The following is a 19290-nucleotide window of genomic DNA, read 5'->3' as shown; positions in this document are numbered from 1 at the left end:
TTAATTTAAAAAAACTATCCGACAAATAATTTTTTGAAAGAAAAGTAAAGGCCATGTTAAACTTAAGGTGGAAGAAATAGAAATTTTGAGAATTTTTGAAGAAATTTTGTTTTGACAAGATTTTTGAAAAAAACTAAATTTCAGCTGAGGGGGGGGCAGACTCGGGTCTAGGGAGGCAAACCGAGGTCCGGAAAGGGCAATTTCCGCCTGCCCCATAGTAAATTACGTTCATGCCTAAAACAAAGCATGTAGGCATGGGGGAGGCTTTGGAGTTTCTAAGACTCTAAAAATTTCGTTAATTGATTATATTTTGTGTAGTTTACCTGTTTTGGGTATTTTCAACCCCCTCACCTCCAAAATAAGCTATTGCTTCCATACTCGTCTAAATGTTTTTTTTTGCTGTGTTGGCCATTTCAAGAAAATTTTTGGTTCTTCTCCCTAAAAAAGAAGTTGAGGTGGGGTCTCTGTTTCCAACTGTGGGATCTACGCTGACAGGAAAAATTAAGATGCAGTTCACGTTGCCTATTTCCTTTAAGCTCCGCTTCTCTTTCGCAATTGCCTGCTTTGAGTGATAGGAGTAAATCCATCTATAAAGAGTGAAAGAACGCCCCGTTTCTCTCAGTAACACTTGTTGAATAGGAAGACGAACCTTGGAATAGTAAAAACAGGAAAGAAATAGTGAATAGGTAAAGATTTAATTGATGACGATTTAAGTGAAACGACAATTTTCATAAAACTTTAAAAAAGAATATGAATATTTCGGTCTAAATGTTTTTACTGGTGATTCTATAAATCACATTTACCAGGAAGAGGGAGGGGTAACTAAATTTCACTCAAAAAAAGAACCATTAATTGAAAAATTCTGGAGCGTCTACATAAAAATATAAAAACAGGGAAAAGTAAAATGGCAGCTTTTTGTTCTTTCTGCTTGAGTCTGTGTGTCTTTCTGTGCATTTCTATCTCTCTTCCTCTGTCTCTCTCGCTCTTTTCTAGTATATATATATATATATATATATATATATATATATATATATATATATATATATATATATATATATATATATATATATATATATATATATATATATATATAGATATACGTCTATATGTATATATGTATGTATATGTATGTCTGGGTACGTGTCTGGGTTTACATGTCTGTTTGTACGAGCTTGGACAGTTTGACTACCTGACTTTTGTATGGAGGCACTTTAAACTTGAGTGCATCCCGCCCAAGCAAAGCGACTAAAAATATGTACAATTACGAGTCTGATGCTGTATGTGTATAACGGTGTAATCTATCTTTATCTGCAGACATTTTTACTATGTAAAATATTGCTTAGTTTCTGAGGACAAGGTAATATTGCCAAGATCTGATTGACAAATTGCATGCACCATATTAAACTGTTCATGGTAACAAACCATGATAAGGAGCGACGCGGCTCAACAGTAAACGAATCTCTGAGAAATGGAACTTTGATATCAATAGATACGCCAAAAGAATTAGTTTATTATGCTGATTCAAAATATATATGATTAATTACGTTTAGTGTTATCCATGAAAAGATACGAGCGCAAGAAAATTTGCCTTGTTTTCGAAAAAGGGAGGAAGCACCCCTTAAAAGTCAAGGAATTTTAACAAAAGTCATACCGTAAGATTCAGCGTATCAGAGAACCAAAAAACGGTGGGTCAGAGAATGACGTACAGGCATTATCTCGGAAACAGCCCAGAGGATCCAGTTATAATACTCAGGGGGGGGTGCTTAAGGATCAAGTGGACCTTGAACTTTGACTTAGGGAGGGTCAGAGACAAATAGAAAGTCGCTATGCATCCCGGTTATCGAATTTCATATCTACAACATTTCAAGAAGGACAAAATGGGATTGAGCTAAAGCTACAGGTGTTTTGGAGAAGGAGAGGTAGCAAGGGGACATTATATTTTTTATTTAGAAATAATGAATGTGGTGGCCAAAAAATGAGTATTTTTGATCGGTCAAAAATTTCTGGAATTATCAGCCAAACTGGAACTTAAAATCTTATCCACAATAAAGTAGTGAGGTAAATCAAAGGCATAATATACACCGAGGCTATAAACAATTTTATTCATCCTAGTTATGACTTTAATTTACCTTTAATGATTTTGATCAACTCTAGTTCAAAAGATTAAAACGCAAATATTCTGTCTCTACAATCAGGTGAAATTTTGAATTGAAAATAACGATCAAGTTTCTTGGCCAGGTAGACTCCTATGACCTTTGGCTAAATTGGTTTGTGATGCACAAAAATGGGTAATATTTTCTGCTAGGTTCTTAATTTACAAGGTATGTAGAAACGGCCTGGTAGACAATAGCGAAACAATATTTTGGAGATTGGTTATATTTATTTGCAACACCTGAAACTGGGTCAACAAATTTTATTTTCACAGATTGGATCAGACTTACTGTTCACTTAGACAGAGAATAGATAACCTCAATAAAAACAAAAGCTATGGGAGGAAACGTTGTATTGGTTTGTGTCACTCAAAATTCTTTTTAATAAAAGACTTTGACATCCGTTTATTAAAAAAAAGAAACAGTTACAATTGAATAAATTAAGCCATATAACATAAAACACTTAATCCTTATAAGATTCATCTAATAAGAGGTTGGATTAAGATAGTGTTTACTCGAGGGTTTTCCAGTTTGGGGATTAAGATGGCTTCAGTAAAACTACGGTTATTCCAAAGTTTTAACTGAATTTTCAAAATCATTCTGAAATTTAAATTACAACATTTTAATTATTGGCCAGAAGAAACTTTAGAGATATTCCTAAAATTAATCAACAATAATAAAAACTGCGCTAATTAAAAACTAGCTGGGATTAATTTTGGAAAACATTTTACTGAAAATAAAGTTTTCCAAAGAGAAGTAAAGAGCCATATTAAAATCTAAGATGTAGAAAAAATAAGTGGCATAATCACTTAACATTAAAACAATATCAATGGCTAAACGAATCCCAAATATCAAATTTCTTTTGGATTATGTGGATTACAAATTTCAGGTAATGTAGAGGACCTTATTCTCAAAATTGTGGCAGATTTGTTATAAGGATGAATCTATAAGGAACAAGCCAGAAAGTTAAACAAAAGGCTAAAAAAGCTAAAAAATTTAACTAAAAAGGTAAAATACTCGTTTTAAAAGAAATGATAATAATAATGAAAAGTACGTGTACTGTTTTTTCATTGTGGCAGGTGTGAATTTCATTTTCCATATAATACTCCCATCATCCTTGGAAAAAAGTAAGCTTTTATTGAAACTTATTTGATGTATTAATTTTTTCTTAAATAAAACATTAAAAAAAATAAAAAACTTAAAAAAAAGAAGCTCTAAAACAGTCAAAAATTGAGTGCCCATTATGGTCAGTAATTTAGGGAGCTCCGTTTAGTTCGTCACTTCCTTATTAAATACAGCAATATACAGATGTGTATATCGTAACTGAATGCAGAGTTAAGAAGGAGATAAAATGGATTCAAAAATTTCTACTGCTAGAAAAAAAGAAAATTATTCCCACGAACCACGAAGAAACACCGCGAACCTACGCAAATCTGTGTTTAGTATCGAAACAAGCCAGTCTTTCCAAGATCCAGTATACTGATTCGCGTCATACTCGGTAGTGATCCAGCCAAATGAAATCAAAGGAGAGAACTAACGCTAAAAGGCCTAAGGGCTTAAAGCCTTGTTCTAGTTTTAGAAGTATATTATCTCTTCTGCATGAAGTTCACCGGCCATGCTTTAGATCAAGTTTCAATTGAAAAGCCTGAGCCTGTAAGCATATTAAATAAAAATAAATAAGTTTTTTTTTAATGAAAGTAAGGAGCAACATTAAAACTTAAAACGAACACAAATTACTCCGTATATGAAAGGGGCTTTTCCTCCTCAACGCCCCGCTCTTTACGCTAAAGTTTGACTCTTTCTCTTAACTCTACTTTTTAAAACAGTAAGAAACTTAAGCGTAAAATGCGGGACGTCATATACGGAGTAATTTCTGTTCGTTTTAAGTTTTAATGTTGCTCCTTACTTCCATTTAAAAGAAAACTCGTTTTTTTATTTAATTTCTGGATGTTTTTGAATTAATGAATGTTTTTATCTTGGCTCTCCGCACATAAATAATTAAAACGAAATTTGCATATTAATTAATTGCAATTAATCGGAAGATTTTGAGAAAAAAGGAGCGAGGGAGGAGGCCTAGTTGCCCTCCATTTTTTCGACTACTTAAGAAGGAAAACAGAACTTTTAATTTTTTACAAACATTTTCATTGGTAAAAAACATACGTAACTTACGAATTAACTTATGTAATGAACTTCTATGTTCGTATGTTTTTATTGCGTATATGAGGGGGTTCTACCCTCGTCAATACCTCGCTCTTTACACTACATCTTAAATTTTGTCCCAATTCTTTAAGAATGACCTCTGAATTCCAAAAGCCGTAGAATAAATAGTTGATATTACTAAAAATGCTTTAGCGTAAAGATTGAGGTATATCGAGGAGGTAAACCCCTCATATGCGTAATAATTTTTGTTCGTTTTAAGAATTAATGCTGCTCCTTACTTTCAGTAGAAAAAACTTTTAATATCTATTTTTTCCTTGTTTTTTCAAATTATGCTAGAAAATCCTGCGCCCTCTTCATTGAAATTTTCTTTCCCCATGAGAAGTTCCTCCATGGAAAAATATTCCCACGTAGGCTACCCCCCCCTCAACTCTCCCCCCTAAACCAAAAGTTTCCCCTGACATAACCCCCTCTTCTCAACAACCCTCCCAACCAAAAAATCCCCCGGAAAACGTCTTTACACTTTACACACAGGTCAAAGTTTGTAACTTGCAGACCTCCCATGGGGACTGAGGGGGAGTAAGCCGTCCCTGAAGACATGTTTATTAGGTTTTCGACTATGACGGATAAAATGGCTATCTCAGAATTTTGATCTGGTGACTTCTGGGAAAAAATGAGCGTGGTAGGGGGCCTAGGTACCCTCCAGTTTTTTCGGTCACTTAAAAAGGGCACTAGAACTTTTAATTTCCTTTAGAATGAGCCCTTTCGCGACATTCTAGGATACGATTTATTCAGTCGATACGATCACCCATGGGAAAAAAAAACAAACAAAAAAACAAATAAACACGCATCCGTGATCTGTCTTCTGGCAAAAAATGCGAAATTCCACATTTTTGTAGATAGGAGCTTGAAACTTCTACAATAAGGTTCTCTGATACGCTGAATCTGATGGTGTGATTATCGTTAAGATTGTATGACTTTTAGGGGGTGTTTCCCCCTATTTTATAAAATGAGGCAAATATTCTCAGGCCCGTAACTTTTGATAGGTATAACTGATCTTGATGAAACTTATATATTTCAAATCAGCATTAAAATGCAATTCTATTGATGTAACTATTGGTATCAAAATTCCATTTTTTAGAGTATCGGTTACTATTGAGCCGGGTCGCTCCTTACTACAGTTCGTTACCATGAACTGTTTGACAATAATGGTATGGGTTCGCAAAGCGAGGTAATTGCGAATACGGTATTAATTATAGAGATATCACAGTGAAAATTCTAAAGTGGAGTTTATGTACCTTCATTTTATCATTTTATCTCTGATTGAGTCTGAAAAAGTATTTTGAATCGCTATCAATCCCAAATATATTAATAGCTGAAAGACAAAAAAACATTTTAATATCTTTCGTTCACTAGTGAGCCTTGCTCTAGATTTTAAAATCAAATGTTTCTTAGTTGTGCTAGCAACTAATATAAATTCAGTTTTAAAGGCAAATGTAATTTTAGTTGCAGTTTCCTCGGAATATTCTCCTTAATGATTTCCCTTGGATTTCATCAGAAAAGCATTTTCTATAAGAAAATGATGTAATCACTTAAAACTGTGAACTTAGAATTTCAAAAGCACATTATTAATCTGTTGTCAATATTAATCTGTGACATTTTGTTGGAGTAGCTAAACTAAAGTAAAGTGGGAAGTGATATTAATACACTAACAATTATTCTTTCATCCTGGAGCAGTATCGCTATTCTTTCTATCATAGACTCTTGTCGTTATTAAATAATAAAAAAAAGTTTTCCAACTGAAAGTAAGGAGCAGCATTAAAACATAAAAGGAACAAAAATTATCACGTACATGAACGGGGTTGCCCCCTCTTCAAAGTTTTTTAGCACTTTTAAAAAACCTTCTTTTTGTTCTAATTAAAAGACCATTGTGGTCCAGGAGTCGTTCTTAAGGAATCTGGAAAAAGTTCAAACTTTAGCATAAAGAGCGAGATGTTGAGGAGAGGGCAACCCCATTAGCATACATAATACTTTTTGTTCGTTTTAAGTTTTGATGTTGCTCCTTACTTTCGGTTGAAAAAACTCTTTTTGTTTAATCTCTGATCGTTTTAAAATAACGTCAGGAAATTCAGACCTAATCTAGGAAGAAATCCCCCTCCCCGCGGAAATATCCTCTACACAATTCAGTCCCGGTGAAAATTTACCCTAGAAAATTACCCTTAACACCTCTACGCGTATAATTGAGACGGAAAAGAGAAAGCAAGACATATAAAAAGAAGTTTGAATAAGAATTCTGGCAAATTCCTCCAGTGTATCATTTTCCCCTCACAAGTTCACCCCGTGGAAAATTTCTTCCCCATGGAAGATTCCCCCGTTGAAAGACCGCCAGCACAAAATTCCCCCGCCCACCACCCGAAAATGTATGCGTAATTTCCAATAACAAATACAATGCGTAAATAATGGGCAAATTTTATAACGTAAGGACCTTTCCCCCAGGGTAGGACGGGGGGGTCTTGTTATATACAAAGTCATAGTTATTGGGCCTTTCAATCATGATGAACAAAATGGCTATCTCAAAATTTTGATTGCGATTTTGGGTAAAAAAGTGGCGGAGGAAGAGACCGAGTTGCCCATCAACCTTTTTGGTAACTTAAAAAGGGCACTAGAACTTTTAATTTCCGTTTGAATGAGCCCTCTCACGACGTTCTGAGACCAATGGGTTGATACGATGACCACTGGGGAAAAAAACAAATAAACACGCATCCGTGATCCCTCTTCTGGCAAAAAATACAAAATTCCTTATTTTTGCAGATGGGAGATTGAAACCACTACAGTAGGGTTTTCTGATACGCTGAATCCGACCAAGTGGTTTTCATTAAGACTCTATGACCTTTAGAGGGTGTTTTCCTCTTTTTTCAAAAATCAGGCAAATTTTCTCAAGCTCGTATCCTTTAATGGGTGAGGCTAAACTTAATAAAAGTCATATATTTGAAAACAACATAATAAGCCGATTATTTTGTTCTATCTTTTGGTAATGGTGTTTTTTAGAGTTTCGGTTACTATTGAGCCAGGTCACTCCATACTTGCTGTTTGTTCCGACAAACTGTTCGATAATCCCTGAACCCAAGTCACATTGTTGGTCCATTATTGAGCAATCATTGTTGAAAATCCATAATTATCCAAGAATGATTTTAGTTTTTGCATTTGCTCTTCCAGCTTCGTTTTTACCACTTTTGTATCTAGTTTTATTTTTAGCTTAGTGATTAATTTAGTACTAAACCATGCACTTAATGTGCATGGTCCCACTTGCCTTATTCAAATTATTGAGGGATATTTTCAAAATTACATAGAGTTAGAAAAAATCATTTTTTGCATTGTTTTTCTTTCATTAGAAAAATAAACAGACCGAAGCAAGGTGTCTAGGATAGCACTAGGCGTTTACATTCGTAATATAATTTCAATTTCCAGAGAGATGAATTTGGCATCAGCTCTTCTGGTCATATACCTTAGTGCAATAACCTCACAACCAGCAAAAGTTTTAACAGAGAAAACTAAAGTTGGCCGAGTGCCTCGGACGACACGTACTAGAAGTTTAGTGAGGTATCGATTTCCTTCAAGACTAGCCCCTTACTTCAAGCGAAGCTATATTTTACCCGAAAGAGCAGAAGATCTGGCCTTAGAAGAGCTACTTAAAGATGAATCTGAAGGTAACAACTTTCAACAAGAAATTTTAACTTAATATAAAGTATAAATAATCAAAAATGCTGGTTTACGATTACCTTGCAGGGTTATAGAAAATTAAATACAATAAACTATTTTAATCTTCGACATCGAACAAGAAACAACGAATCAACGAATGTTGTACTAGTTGCGTTAGTAACGTTTTTAACGTCTTATAAATCAAATTGCTGCTAGTCTAACTGAGCTTTTGATAAGAGCTGGGTGATGTGGGTCTTTAAATTCGTTATTATTTCATGAAATTTTTCAAATTATTTGTCATTATGTAGCACTGAATTCGCTTCTTTATATGACATCGTTTTTAAAATACATTCTTTTGCCTATTTGGTTTTATTAAAGGTGTTTTAGTTTTCGTTAAATTGTATTACTAATAGAAAATAATTAATTTCATTATAAAATCTTGTCATATAGGTTTGCAAAACTGAAGAAGGACCATGTTTCCGGAACTACTAAAGAACATAAAATATTTTCAATTAAACAAGACTAGAAGTAGTTACGGATATTTGGACCAGTCTTACCTAACAGTGCGGCTGGACTTGGAATATTTTGAATTAGCCTAATTCATAAAGACCTTCAAGCTTGGGATATTTTAGATCAGCTAAGACGAAAAGGACAAACCAGATCTGAAATATTTTTGATGAACCGACTACAGCCCTCTGAACTACCTCATCAAGACCAAAATTTGTATTGGGACTCGCAACACTTTCTATGATTGAACTTTTTTTCAACCAGTTTGTACTCTGGCATATACCAAGAACCAAGGGACATAAAATAAATTAACATAGCCTATTGATGATCTGAGAGATCTTCAACCATCCATTAGACAAGAAGAATGATGTATTGCTGTCCATCCCACTTTTAATGCTCTGCTAGATATGTCATATGGTACTCTTTCTCCATTATCCTCCTTCTGTGACTATGGGCCACTCAGGTGAATTTTTAGATGAGAGCAGTGGTGAATCTGACTTTTCTTGCACCCGGGTCAAATTTTTGCCCCCTCCTTTCTCTCAAAATTTTAGGCGAAATTTTAGCAAAGTTTTCATTTATTAACACAGTTGTCATTTATAATAAAAAAAATTATTTATTTGTATTTGACTTTTCTTCCTTCGTACGGGACAAAATATGGAAAAAAATATTTTTTGACTCATTTTGCTTATAATTACTGCAAACTGCGCCCTCTGCTTTATTTTAAGAAAAATTAAACTTCAAAATTACAAAATGATTATGAATGTTAAATAATTTATTTGAAATTTTGCGCCCCTAGAATTTTGTCACCTGGAGAAGTGCCCCTTTTGCCCTCCTAAAACCACCCTGGATGAGAAGCTATAAACAACACACTCCATGTCTTATCCCGGAGATCCGAAACCATTTATTAGGCGAGGGAAAACGAGAGCTTATTTCCCGCCATAGTGTCAGCTAGCTTAGAAAAATCATTACCTTTACAGCTGTGTTAGTATTGAAATTTGCCACACTCTATTAGTAGTTAGCTTACCTTGTAATTCTGGGGTCCAAAGAGGAGGAAAAGTATCATTTGTGCTACATGGACTTTATTAATCTTGTCATTACCGATTTAATTTGAGCTTATCCTTTACTGTTCTCTTAGTTTCATTATTATAAATTATTACCCATGGCAATAAAACCTACTTTTGGACTATTAAAAACACAATTGTTTTTTTCGCTGACCACTATTTCTTTGTTAGTAGACTTGGGTATGAGGTCTGTCTATGGTACAATACTTATTTGAAAATTCCAAGGGGTTAACAGCTAACATATTCCGGTGCATATCGGACAAGCTACTCTCAGTCATCGACCACTGCTAAAAATTTTCTGGCAAGATGGTATTTTTTTATTTGGTAGAAAGGCATTATTGTGAATAAATCTTGGGCTTGCAATGATTTTGAAATTGATTTTGTGGTCGGAAGATCAAAGTGGTACAATGGTTTCTCTAATAAATTCTCGTTCCCGGAAATTTCTGATTGCAAAAGAAGGTACGTAGCACCTAACTGTAACTGGAATCATAGAACCGTTTTTTTTCGGTATGATTGGAAGAGCAAAATGTATGGATGGCCTCAAATACGCATAATCAGTCCTACCAACAGCTTTTTGTAGATAGATAAGCATGTGCATCGAGTTTTCTTATTTGAAGTGGGATAATGCAAAGATTTTTTCTCTAAGTAGGCCCGCAGCGTTTCCAAGAGCACATCCTGCTAACTTTTTTGGTTGAAAAGTAGGCAGGCTCTCTTTCTCCTCAATCGGACCTAGCTTAAAAGGGTAAGTATCTTAGGCCAACGAGACATGAAGATGATTTATTTTCAGTTGCTTGTGCCCTTTCTCTGGCCATTGAACCAAAGTGACCGGATGCACTATAGATTTACGGGCCAAGTACCCTGAGCAAAAGTGACAGATGAGGCCAGATTTTCAATTGTAAAAAGTTTCTTAGACCGCAATGCCTTTTTGTCTGGTTTTCTGCCTTTTAAAATGAAATATAAATATAATAACAAGCGAATCCTTTATATAAGACCGTGAGCGTTGAGAAAAAAAAAACTATGATTACTTTGGCTGTTCATCTAGAGGTGAACAAAACACAAAGGCTATACAAAAAAAAAATGAAAGTATCTCATATTTGATAAACTGCAATTGTTGTCTTAAAAAAAAATCTGATATGATGATTCATACAAAATATAGATCCAGAAAAACACTATATAGTATTGATGTTTTATTTTATTTTAGTGATTTTCAACAGCATGCACAACTTTCAAGCCCAGCATACTTTCGGTTCAAAAGTACCTGGAATCACTTTAAATTTGACAGGTTGGTACCCAGAGGCAAGCAAATGTTGTCTAAGAAATTTGAAACTGTTGGCCTTTTAACGTCTTGGCTCTAGCTAGGTTAACAGTTTCACTATTTAGGGATTGCTCCTCTAGTATGGAGTAGCTTATGAGCAGTATTCGCAAGCCCTGTTTATCTTCAGGATTTGTGCTAGTATTTGGCTTGAGACATGCAGTTGAAGGTGAGGAAAACCTGTTCCCTACTCTATCACAGAGATTTGTGTATAACTAAAACAATAGAGTTCATGGACTTGGCGTCACACAATTGCACTAATTGGTCTACCTTTTATTCGATTCCAGGAACTGGAATCTTCAGGCATAATAGCTACGTGAACTTAAAAATAATACAGGAATGCAATAACGTTGTTTTGCAACTATTATTGCAATGTTTTTGCGGTAATGGGAATGTTATACATAAAACCAAATGGATCTTGCCACCAATATATTTTATGAACTAATAAAAGGTGCCATGTTTATTGGCAAATTAGTGTAGGCTTAGCCTTTTTGTGTTCCCTTAAAAAAAACACATCATAGATTAAATTAGGGTTAATGTTTTAGGGAAAGGTGACGCAGCATTAGTTTGTCTGATTGGGGAAATTTCTTAAATAAAGCTGAAATTTAGCAAAACAGCATATTTGGAGACCACCTTTAACAAACATGATAGTAGTTTGAAGAAAAAAATTATTCTTTAAACATATCATTTTGATTTCGAACACTTTTGTGAGTAAAGCCAGCCAAAAGTAGCTTAAAAAAAACATTACCCAGGCATGGTTTTACCAAAGTCCATCAATCACAAAATTTCGAGTAGTCTTTTTGTTGTTGACATCTTTGGATCATTGATTTAGAGGTTGTTTTTATTTTAGATAGTCAAGAAAAACTAAACACGATAGCCCAACAAAATAGTGAAGAAGATAAAGATAATGAAAACGACACCACGGAAGAAGAAGAAAACGAAGGAGACGAAGAAAAGGAAAAACATAGACTCTCTTCAAAACGTTCATTTTTCGCATTCAACGATCTTCCTTTAACAAGAACCTTGCGATGGATCCCGCAGCGTCCTGTTCGGGAAGCATTCGTAAAATCTTCCAGACAAAGGTTTGGGTACCTACAACCAAAGGATGATGTTCTCCGGGGATATAAGAGAAGAAGAGGCATATATCCCTATGTTGAAGAGGTATTAGTTAAGCCCGAGCTAAGTGTTTTAAGTTCAATTTTATATTTTTAGATTCGTGCCTGTTAACCTTCTATTCAGAGAAATAAACCGACTGGTTTTCAGGGTTAGCCTCCCTCGGGAGACCAATCAAGCTGGAGGCTGCTCCTCGTAAAGTACTCTATGAGGGGTGTCTTCTCTTGCAGGTAGTCTAACGGTACCGTGTTTCTAAGTGTTCGTCATATTATTTTATCGAGCGATGATACTAGTCGAGATAGTTTATCAGAGGAAGGATGATAGATGCACTTGTAGAAAAAAGCCATAGGCACCACACTAAAATCTCATTTAGAGGTTGTAATGGTACCTGATTGCTGTTACAATTTAGCTTTTACGTCTTCTGGAGGTGTTTCAACAGGGCTTTAAAGAGCCCTTGTAAAGAGTGGACAGCTGTATTTGACAAAAAGACTGTACAGGACTTGCACAAACTCATCTTAGATTACTTTTGCGAAGAGTTTATCAGCCACAATATTTGTCCATATTTCACCATACTGTTATTTTATTCTTCTCAATCGCTCTCTCATTATTAAAATATATTAGCTCCATAAATCTTGCATCGTTTTTTGCAGCCAATTGCAAATCAATTCCCCTATTTTTTTTTAATTGTTTTTCCTTCTGTTTTTCTTTTCTTCTTGCAACTAAGCTATTCTCTCTTGATTTTGTCTTGTTCACTTTACAGCTAAAACTGACCAGTTATTCTTTTAGTGTTATTGTTCATTTACTACTAAACTGGAGATAACTCGTTCTTCTCCATATGAATACCCTTTCTATGGCTATTCCTTTTGCCTGCATTCAGATCCTCTTATTTTACATCAATTTTCACTCCTCTGACTTGATTAGTTTAGCCTATTTTCTAACTTAAAGGAAAAAGTGCCCACACACACACTAACACCAACGCTTGGTTTGATACAGGGGGCACCATAAATAAGAACTTTTTAATAATTCTATAAAACCAAGAGTAATGGAAGTAGAACTTAAAGTTGAGTCTTTTTCATTAGATAGATGGTCATTGGTGTCCAACACGCTATATGGAATGTATGGGAAAACTGGAATGAACGATGAGATCTTGAGATGCCAGGGTATCCCATAGAAACGAAGATCCGTTGTTAAATCGTCCCCCTTTGTTGTTGTGTGGATCGAGGCTTCTCCCTCTGCTTTTTGTTCGGTATATTTATGCTAGCTATTAAAATATGCATGAAGCTCGAAGAAACAAAATCAGAAGAATTCAAAGACTTTGATTCCAAATGACACAACAGCTAAGCACGCAACAACTTGCTTTTAGGTCTTGGGTGGGGTGGGGGGATTAAATTATAAATAAACGCAAAAAATAGACGAACTATGTTAAAATGCGGGAGAATTTATAATTCATGTTATATTTTAGGAAGACAAGGGCCCAAAGATGTCCTCGTTCCATTTTTAGATCTGGCAATAATTATCACATAAAAACAAACTGTGGTAATCAAGAGAAGCTGTGTTACACCCCCCTCTCTCATCTGATTGTCCCATATAAATTTGGATTAATTCAATGCATTCACTCGTTTTCAGGCGTTGATTTTATGACCCAGAGTCAGTTTAGAAAAAAAAAATTCGTTGTTACTTAGATTGTTGTTGCAAATGCTGCTAACTTCCGCGTAATTTGAAAGTGAATGTAATATTTCTACTTCCCTGCTATACAAATAAAATTTTGCTCAGCTCAGCCTTTGAAGACAGCTTAGCACCAACGGCAAAATTTATTCTGAGCCTGATATCCTTTTGATTCTTTTTTAAACTCTGAAGCTGTCACTTTATTTTACTCAAACAATTTGGTTGCCCAAACTTTCTTAAATATTCAAACTTTCAGAGAATCATCAGGTTTCTCCTAAACTGTAGAAGTTCGATCTTTGGTGATTTAGAATGGGAATTGGCGATTTACAGGGTAGTGTCAGGCAACTTCATTAAAGAAAGTAGATAACTTCAAATGGAATGGGAAATTTTGTATCTGCAATTTATGTATAATATATAATACAGTTTTATATTTATGATAAGGTTACAACTCTACAATATATGTATGCGTATTTTCAAGAATTATCTTTGCTTCTTTACCCTTCCCTGCATTTTAAAATACCTTAAAAAAAGTAGCAAATTTGCGCCAAATAAAGATTTACACACTAGATGACGTCGGTGAATTTTTTCCAATTCCAGCACCAGTTTCAACTTATTAGGGTACAATAATCTTTGCTTTAGATCTTTTTAACATCGATAGAACCAAATATAAAGAAACTTGTCGAGAAGCAACAACCACAGGGATCTCATTGAAAAAACATGCCTTTTCCTTTTTTTAATCACAAACTTAATTTCAACTGTTTTTTATTTATCCAGTTTACATAAATAATGTTGGAGTGAATTCAACTTCCTGAGGAGCTCTACTCTCCATGAGCTTGCCAATCGAAGAAACTTGTAGAAACTTGTAATATTGTAGTTATTATCACAATAATAGTAACAATAATATTAATTATTATTATTATATTAGAATATTCTATTTGTATTAAATTAGTTTTAATTCAAAAATAAAGCTTAATCATACGCTATTTGTTTGATAATGAAAACTTTAAAATTTACATTTGCGAAGAATAAAAAAATGTTCTTATGTCCAATAGCTATGAAGGGGTCCACCAAGATAAAAAAAGGGGAAATGGGGTCCATGGGGAATAAAAGGTTGAGAACCACTGCTTTAGATGATAGCAGCCTATAGTTTTCCCGTTACTCATTTAACGGGCAAAATCTATAAGTGGTTTTCAATCAGAAGTGAAAGTTCTTTTATTGTGCTCTCTCATTATCACTCTTTATGTTAAAAACTTCACTTAAATGTTCCAAATTGATATCCTATTTAAACTATAGGCTCACCTGTCAATAAAAAAGCCAAGATTTATGACTGACGTGTGATTTATATTAATTTTATTAAAAATCGAAATCGAAGAGAAAAATCGAAATGGTCATAAAGAGAGAAAGTCGACATTAGTTTCAAAGCTTTCATCAATGCCAAATTAAGCAATTGCCCACTAACACTGTGTTTTTTATACTTTGCTAGTAAAAACTGTTGTTCTAAGCTCCTAGCGCTTCTAAATCTTGACTGGGATTGGTCAATCATATAGTTTTACTCGGCAGTTTAATACTGCTCATTTGAGAGAAATATAAAGGGGATGCATAATTGGTATCATAGCCAAGGGTACTTTTTTTTCATCGACTAGTATAACCACATTATGGCCCAGGTATAAAAATTTTGACAAAAAATGAGAGATGTAGACTGTTTTTCGGATTATTTCAAGTAATTTCTGTCATGTTTCAGGGCAGCAAAACATCTTCAGGACGCCGTTTTTTCAACCTTCAAGAGAAAGCTAAAAAGTCTATTGCAGAACCTAATGAACCTGTGGATTGGTCAGACTATTTTGGCATCGATAAAAGAGAAGACATTGATGATAATGCAAATGAGAGATTGAAAGAAATCACATTCTGGTTAGCCTCAAATTCTTATTCATTTTCAAATAAGTTGGTGCCACAGCCGCTCACATGCATACGCATTTAACACATAGGCTTGAAAAGAGTTGAATGGAGCAGGAGCGTTCGCCAGTGTGTTCGCCTTAGGGGACTTAACCCTGCAACTTACTGTGTTTTTTGGGGGGGAAGTAATGGTTGATAAAAAATTATGGTAGAGATCAGTTGCACCGATTTTTTTTCTGATTAACTAAAAAAAAAAATTTTTCCACAAAATAAGCTTTTCAAAGAAAAGTAAAGAACTCTTTAAAGCCATAAATGAGTGAAAATAAAATCAAATAATCTACCAAGCGCAAAACTACCATAAATCACCATCGACAAATAAGTGAAACCCAAAAGGAACAGAAATTATAATAAATAACCGAGTCAAACTAAGAACGAGCAGAAATTAACATGAGTAGGGCTCAAAAGCAATATGCCTTCCCAAGGCTAGAACATAATTTACACTTTACTGAATAAGTACAAATGGATGTCCATTGTCAGTTTAGTACAAATATGCTGATATTTGTTACTTTAAAAAAACTATAAAAAAAATTCAGTTAAGTGCAAATTATGTTCTGGCCTTGGGAAGGCATAGGGGTTTTGAGCCCTACTCATGTTAATTTCTGATCGTTTTGAGTTTGACTCGGTCATTTAATATAATTTCTGTTCATTTTGGGTTTCATTTATTTATCGATACTCATCTACTAGTTGTCCTGAAAAATAAAACTTGGTACAATTCGCAAAAACCTACATATGCTCTTTGACAGCTTGGATACTCTCACACTCTTTTGATTTAGTAAAACATTAACAGCATAAGCAGTAATAGAGGTAGCCCCAAAAGTTTGAACATGATACTCGCAGTCGTTGAGAAATTGCTGAGATGTCTTATTGGTAATCAGCATACCCAGAGCTCTTTGATTGAACCATAAGGCAGCATTTAGTTTTTAAACATAATGGGAAAATTGTATAACTGTAGGGGACAGACCTCTGCAATAGCCCTGGAGACACAGTTACAAGACCGTTAAGGTATGCTGAATAAAATGGCTATCTTAAATTGTGGTTGGAAGTGCTTGGAAAATAATGAGCCAAAGAAGATGGCTTATCGCCCTCCAATCACTTTTGACTCTTGAAAAGGGTACTAGAACTTTGATTTGCAATCAAAGTAGCTCCTTCGAAATTTCAATGATATTACTAGCCATGATACAGCAGAGCAGCGCTGCCTATGATATTGCTTATATGTCTTATTAATACTTGCATAAGCAGTTTTTTCGTTTAATTGAAACTCTACCTGAGCATTTCAACTTTAAGCCCTTAATGTCATTAGTTACATTAACCGTAAAAATAGTATCAAAAGTTTACACATAGTGTCTTATGGCTAGTTCAGTATCTGTCACAACTTACCCTGAAGGGTCTAACTTAAAAATGCAAGCCGTTATTGCGATATTGCTTTGTCGCCTCATTGAAATTCTACATGATCATAGTTTGTTTTGATTTAGTTCAACTTCCGCCCAAGTATTCCTTGAAAGCTTCACCTTTACCCTTGGCTTGTTTAGTAGTAGTAGTAGCAGTAGCATTAGTAGCAGTATACACATAGCATCTTTTTTCAACATCCCCTTAAACACAGGATGAAATTTTTAACTTAATACCATCAACCGGTCCTGAAGCATTGCTGATACGTCCGCTTGACAACTTATGTGGGCATAGTGAGTTGCGATTTATTTCAATACAATTACAATATTGCCCAAAACTTTCGCCTTAATACCATTAGGTTTATTAGTCGTAGTAGTAGTAGCACCAGTAGTTATAGTAGTATAGTTACTCAACTAAATACAATTAGCCATTGCTATGATATTGTCGATTTGCTCTTTTGATAACCTGTATATTCATATTTTTCTTGAAATTTTCATCTTAATACTTTTAATTAACTATCTTAATTGCAGAAGGTGACTTACGACCCTGTCTGCAGATATTAAGCGCGGTAAGTGCTGTAACATACCGCTTACAGACCGTTTTTATAGTTATCTCCTTTGTTAAAGACGGATATCAGGAACGACTCGTAGTTCAGGCTATAAGCCAATTGGGCCTCATTAGAATTTATCTTTGTTGTATATGTGAACCACTCACTATGATATTGATCATGTTTTCATTGATAGCTTGACCGTTCTTGCGTCAAAACTTATAGCCTCAACATTTAGGGTGAAACTACTGGAGGTATTACATCCAGCACCTATAGACTTACAAGGGTTGTGAAAAAATATCAGAAATTTAGGAGAACATTTTACAACGAGATAAGCAAGAATATAAAACAAATACTTAGGAAATTCCAAAACCTGGAAGTAATTTAGAAAAATCTGTAATAGAACTAATATAGAGCTAGACGAAATCCAATCAATTTCCTTCACATTTCTGTCACATACAGAATAAAAAAAAAATTGATTTCGCTATAAAAGCCATCTGTCACTCTTTACCATAACGTTTATCGTGTCTTGTTATCTTTATTCGTCCAATCTATTTTATTTTTTTTTAATTCTCCTGCGTATTGTTTTTGTTTTTCGTGTAACGGCTTCTGTTTTAATTGTATTTTTGTTTTAATAAAAAAAAGTTATTTATGATTGTGTAATACATATTAAATAGTTTAAACAATATACATAACGCTGTATTTGTAAGTACAGTGTTTGCAAATGAAGCTTGGCTTTATAATTAAAAATGAATCCTTGGTAATAACGTATATCTAATTTCATATTTATTATAATGCACTGAGGTTAAAAATGTGCTGTTTCAAGCAAATACTTTACATAATTTTTTTTTTTTAGGAAGAAGCGTATGAATCATGTTCATGGAGAATGACATGGCTACTTTTCAAGAAAATATTAGCAAGAAGGATATTATAAAAGATAAGTGTACAATGCTAGAAAAATGTGCTTTCTTAGTGAAAAATATATTTGCTTCCATTGCTTGAATAAAATAGTCATTACTCAATACACATTGAACAGATCCATTTCCCGAACAGCTTGAAGGCTTTACCTAATCATCTTTAATTATCTTTTTGATTTTCTTTAACCTTACCAATCTTACCTTGCCAGGATGCAGGGGAGGGGATTGATTTACAAAATTACTTCAAAGGATTTCGGGACAAGAAGTAGATTGTACACAACAAGAATGTTTAAATATTTAGTGTATTTCAAAAGCCTCAAATTCTCTACTCCAACAGTTCGGTTTTGTGCAAAAAGAGTTCTCGAGTGCTTCTTTTTCCTTTTCTCGTTTTTCCTTTCCCTTTCCTTCTTTTCTCGAGGGCTTCTTTTTCCAGGGCTTCGTTTTTCCTTTTCCTTTTCCTTCTTTTCTCGAGGCGCTATTTGGGCTTCTTTTTCCTTGGTTTTTAAGACTGTGTTATGGATAAAGTTACCCAGATGAATCCTTTTTTTTTATTTAGGATCCTACCGAGAACCGAAAAACGGAACCATTCAAGCTAGAAACTTAAATTTTCTGCTAAAAATCTTGGGACTCTGAGAAAGTACTTTTGACAGTAAAAATAAATAAATGTTTAAAATCAAAATATGATACCATTTAAAAATGACTGGAATTATATTGTCATGGCCGCATTGTCGTTCTTATAAATGGTATTATATCAATCCTGTCGTATCTTTATAATATTTAAAAAATAATTAGATTGAGAAGCTTCTTGACTACTAGGGGCCCT

General features: G+C 34.3%; 1 protein-coding gene across 1 annotated transcript; it reads left to right on the top strand.

The window, feature by feature from the left end:
- The first annotated feature begins 534 nt into the window (after window positions 1-534).
- On the top strand, window positions 535-18572 carry LOC136037186 (uncharacterized). Its single transcript, XM_065719743.1, has 5 exons — window positions 535-686; window positions 7776-8014; window positions 11737-12047; window positions 15406-15572; window positions 18407-18572. The coding sequence occupies exons 2-5, from the start codon at window positions 7780-7782 to the stop codon at window positions 18438-18440; spliced, it is 747 nt and encodes a 248-aa protein (XP_065575815.1). The 5' UTR covers window positions 535-686; window positions 7776-7779; the 3' UTR covers window positions 18441-18572.
- Window positions 18573-19290: the final 718 nt, after the last annotated feature.

This window comes from Artemia franciscana, chromosome 16 (genome assembly GCF_032884065.1).
Source record: "Artemia franciscana chromosome 16, ASM3288406v1, whole genome shotgun sequence".
Classification (NCBI taxonomy): Eukaryota; Metazoa; Arthropoda; class Branchiopoda; order Anostraca; family Artemiidae; genus Artemia; species Artemia franciscana.
This window is presented reverse-complemented; position numbering and strand designations above follow the sequence as displayed.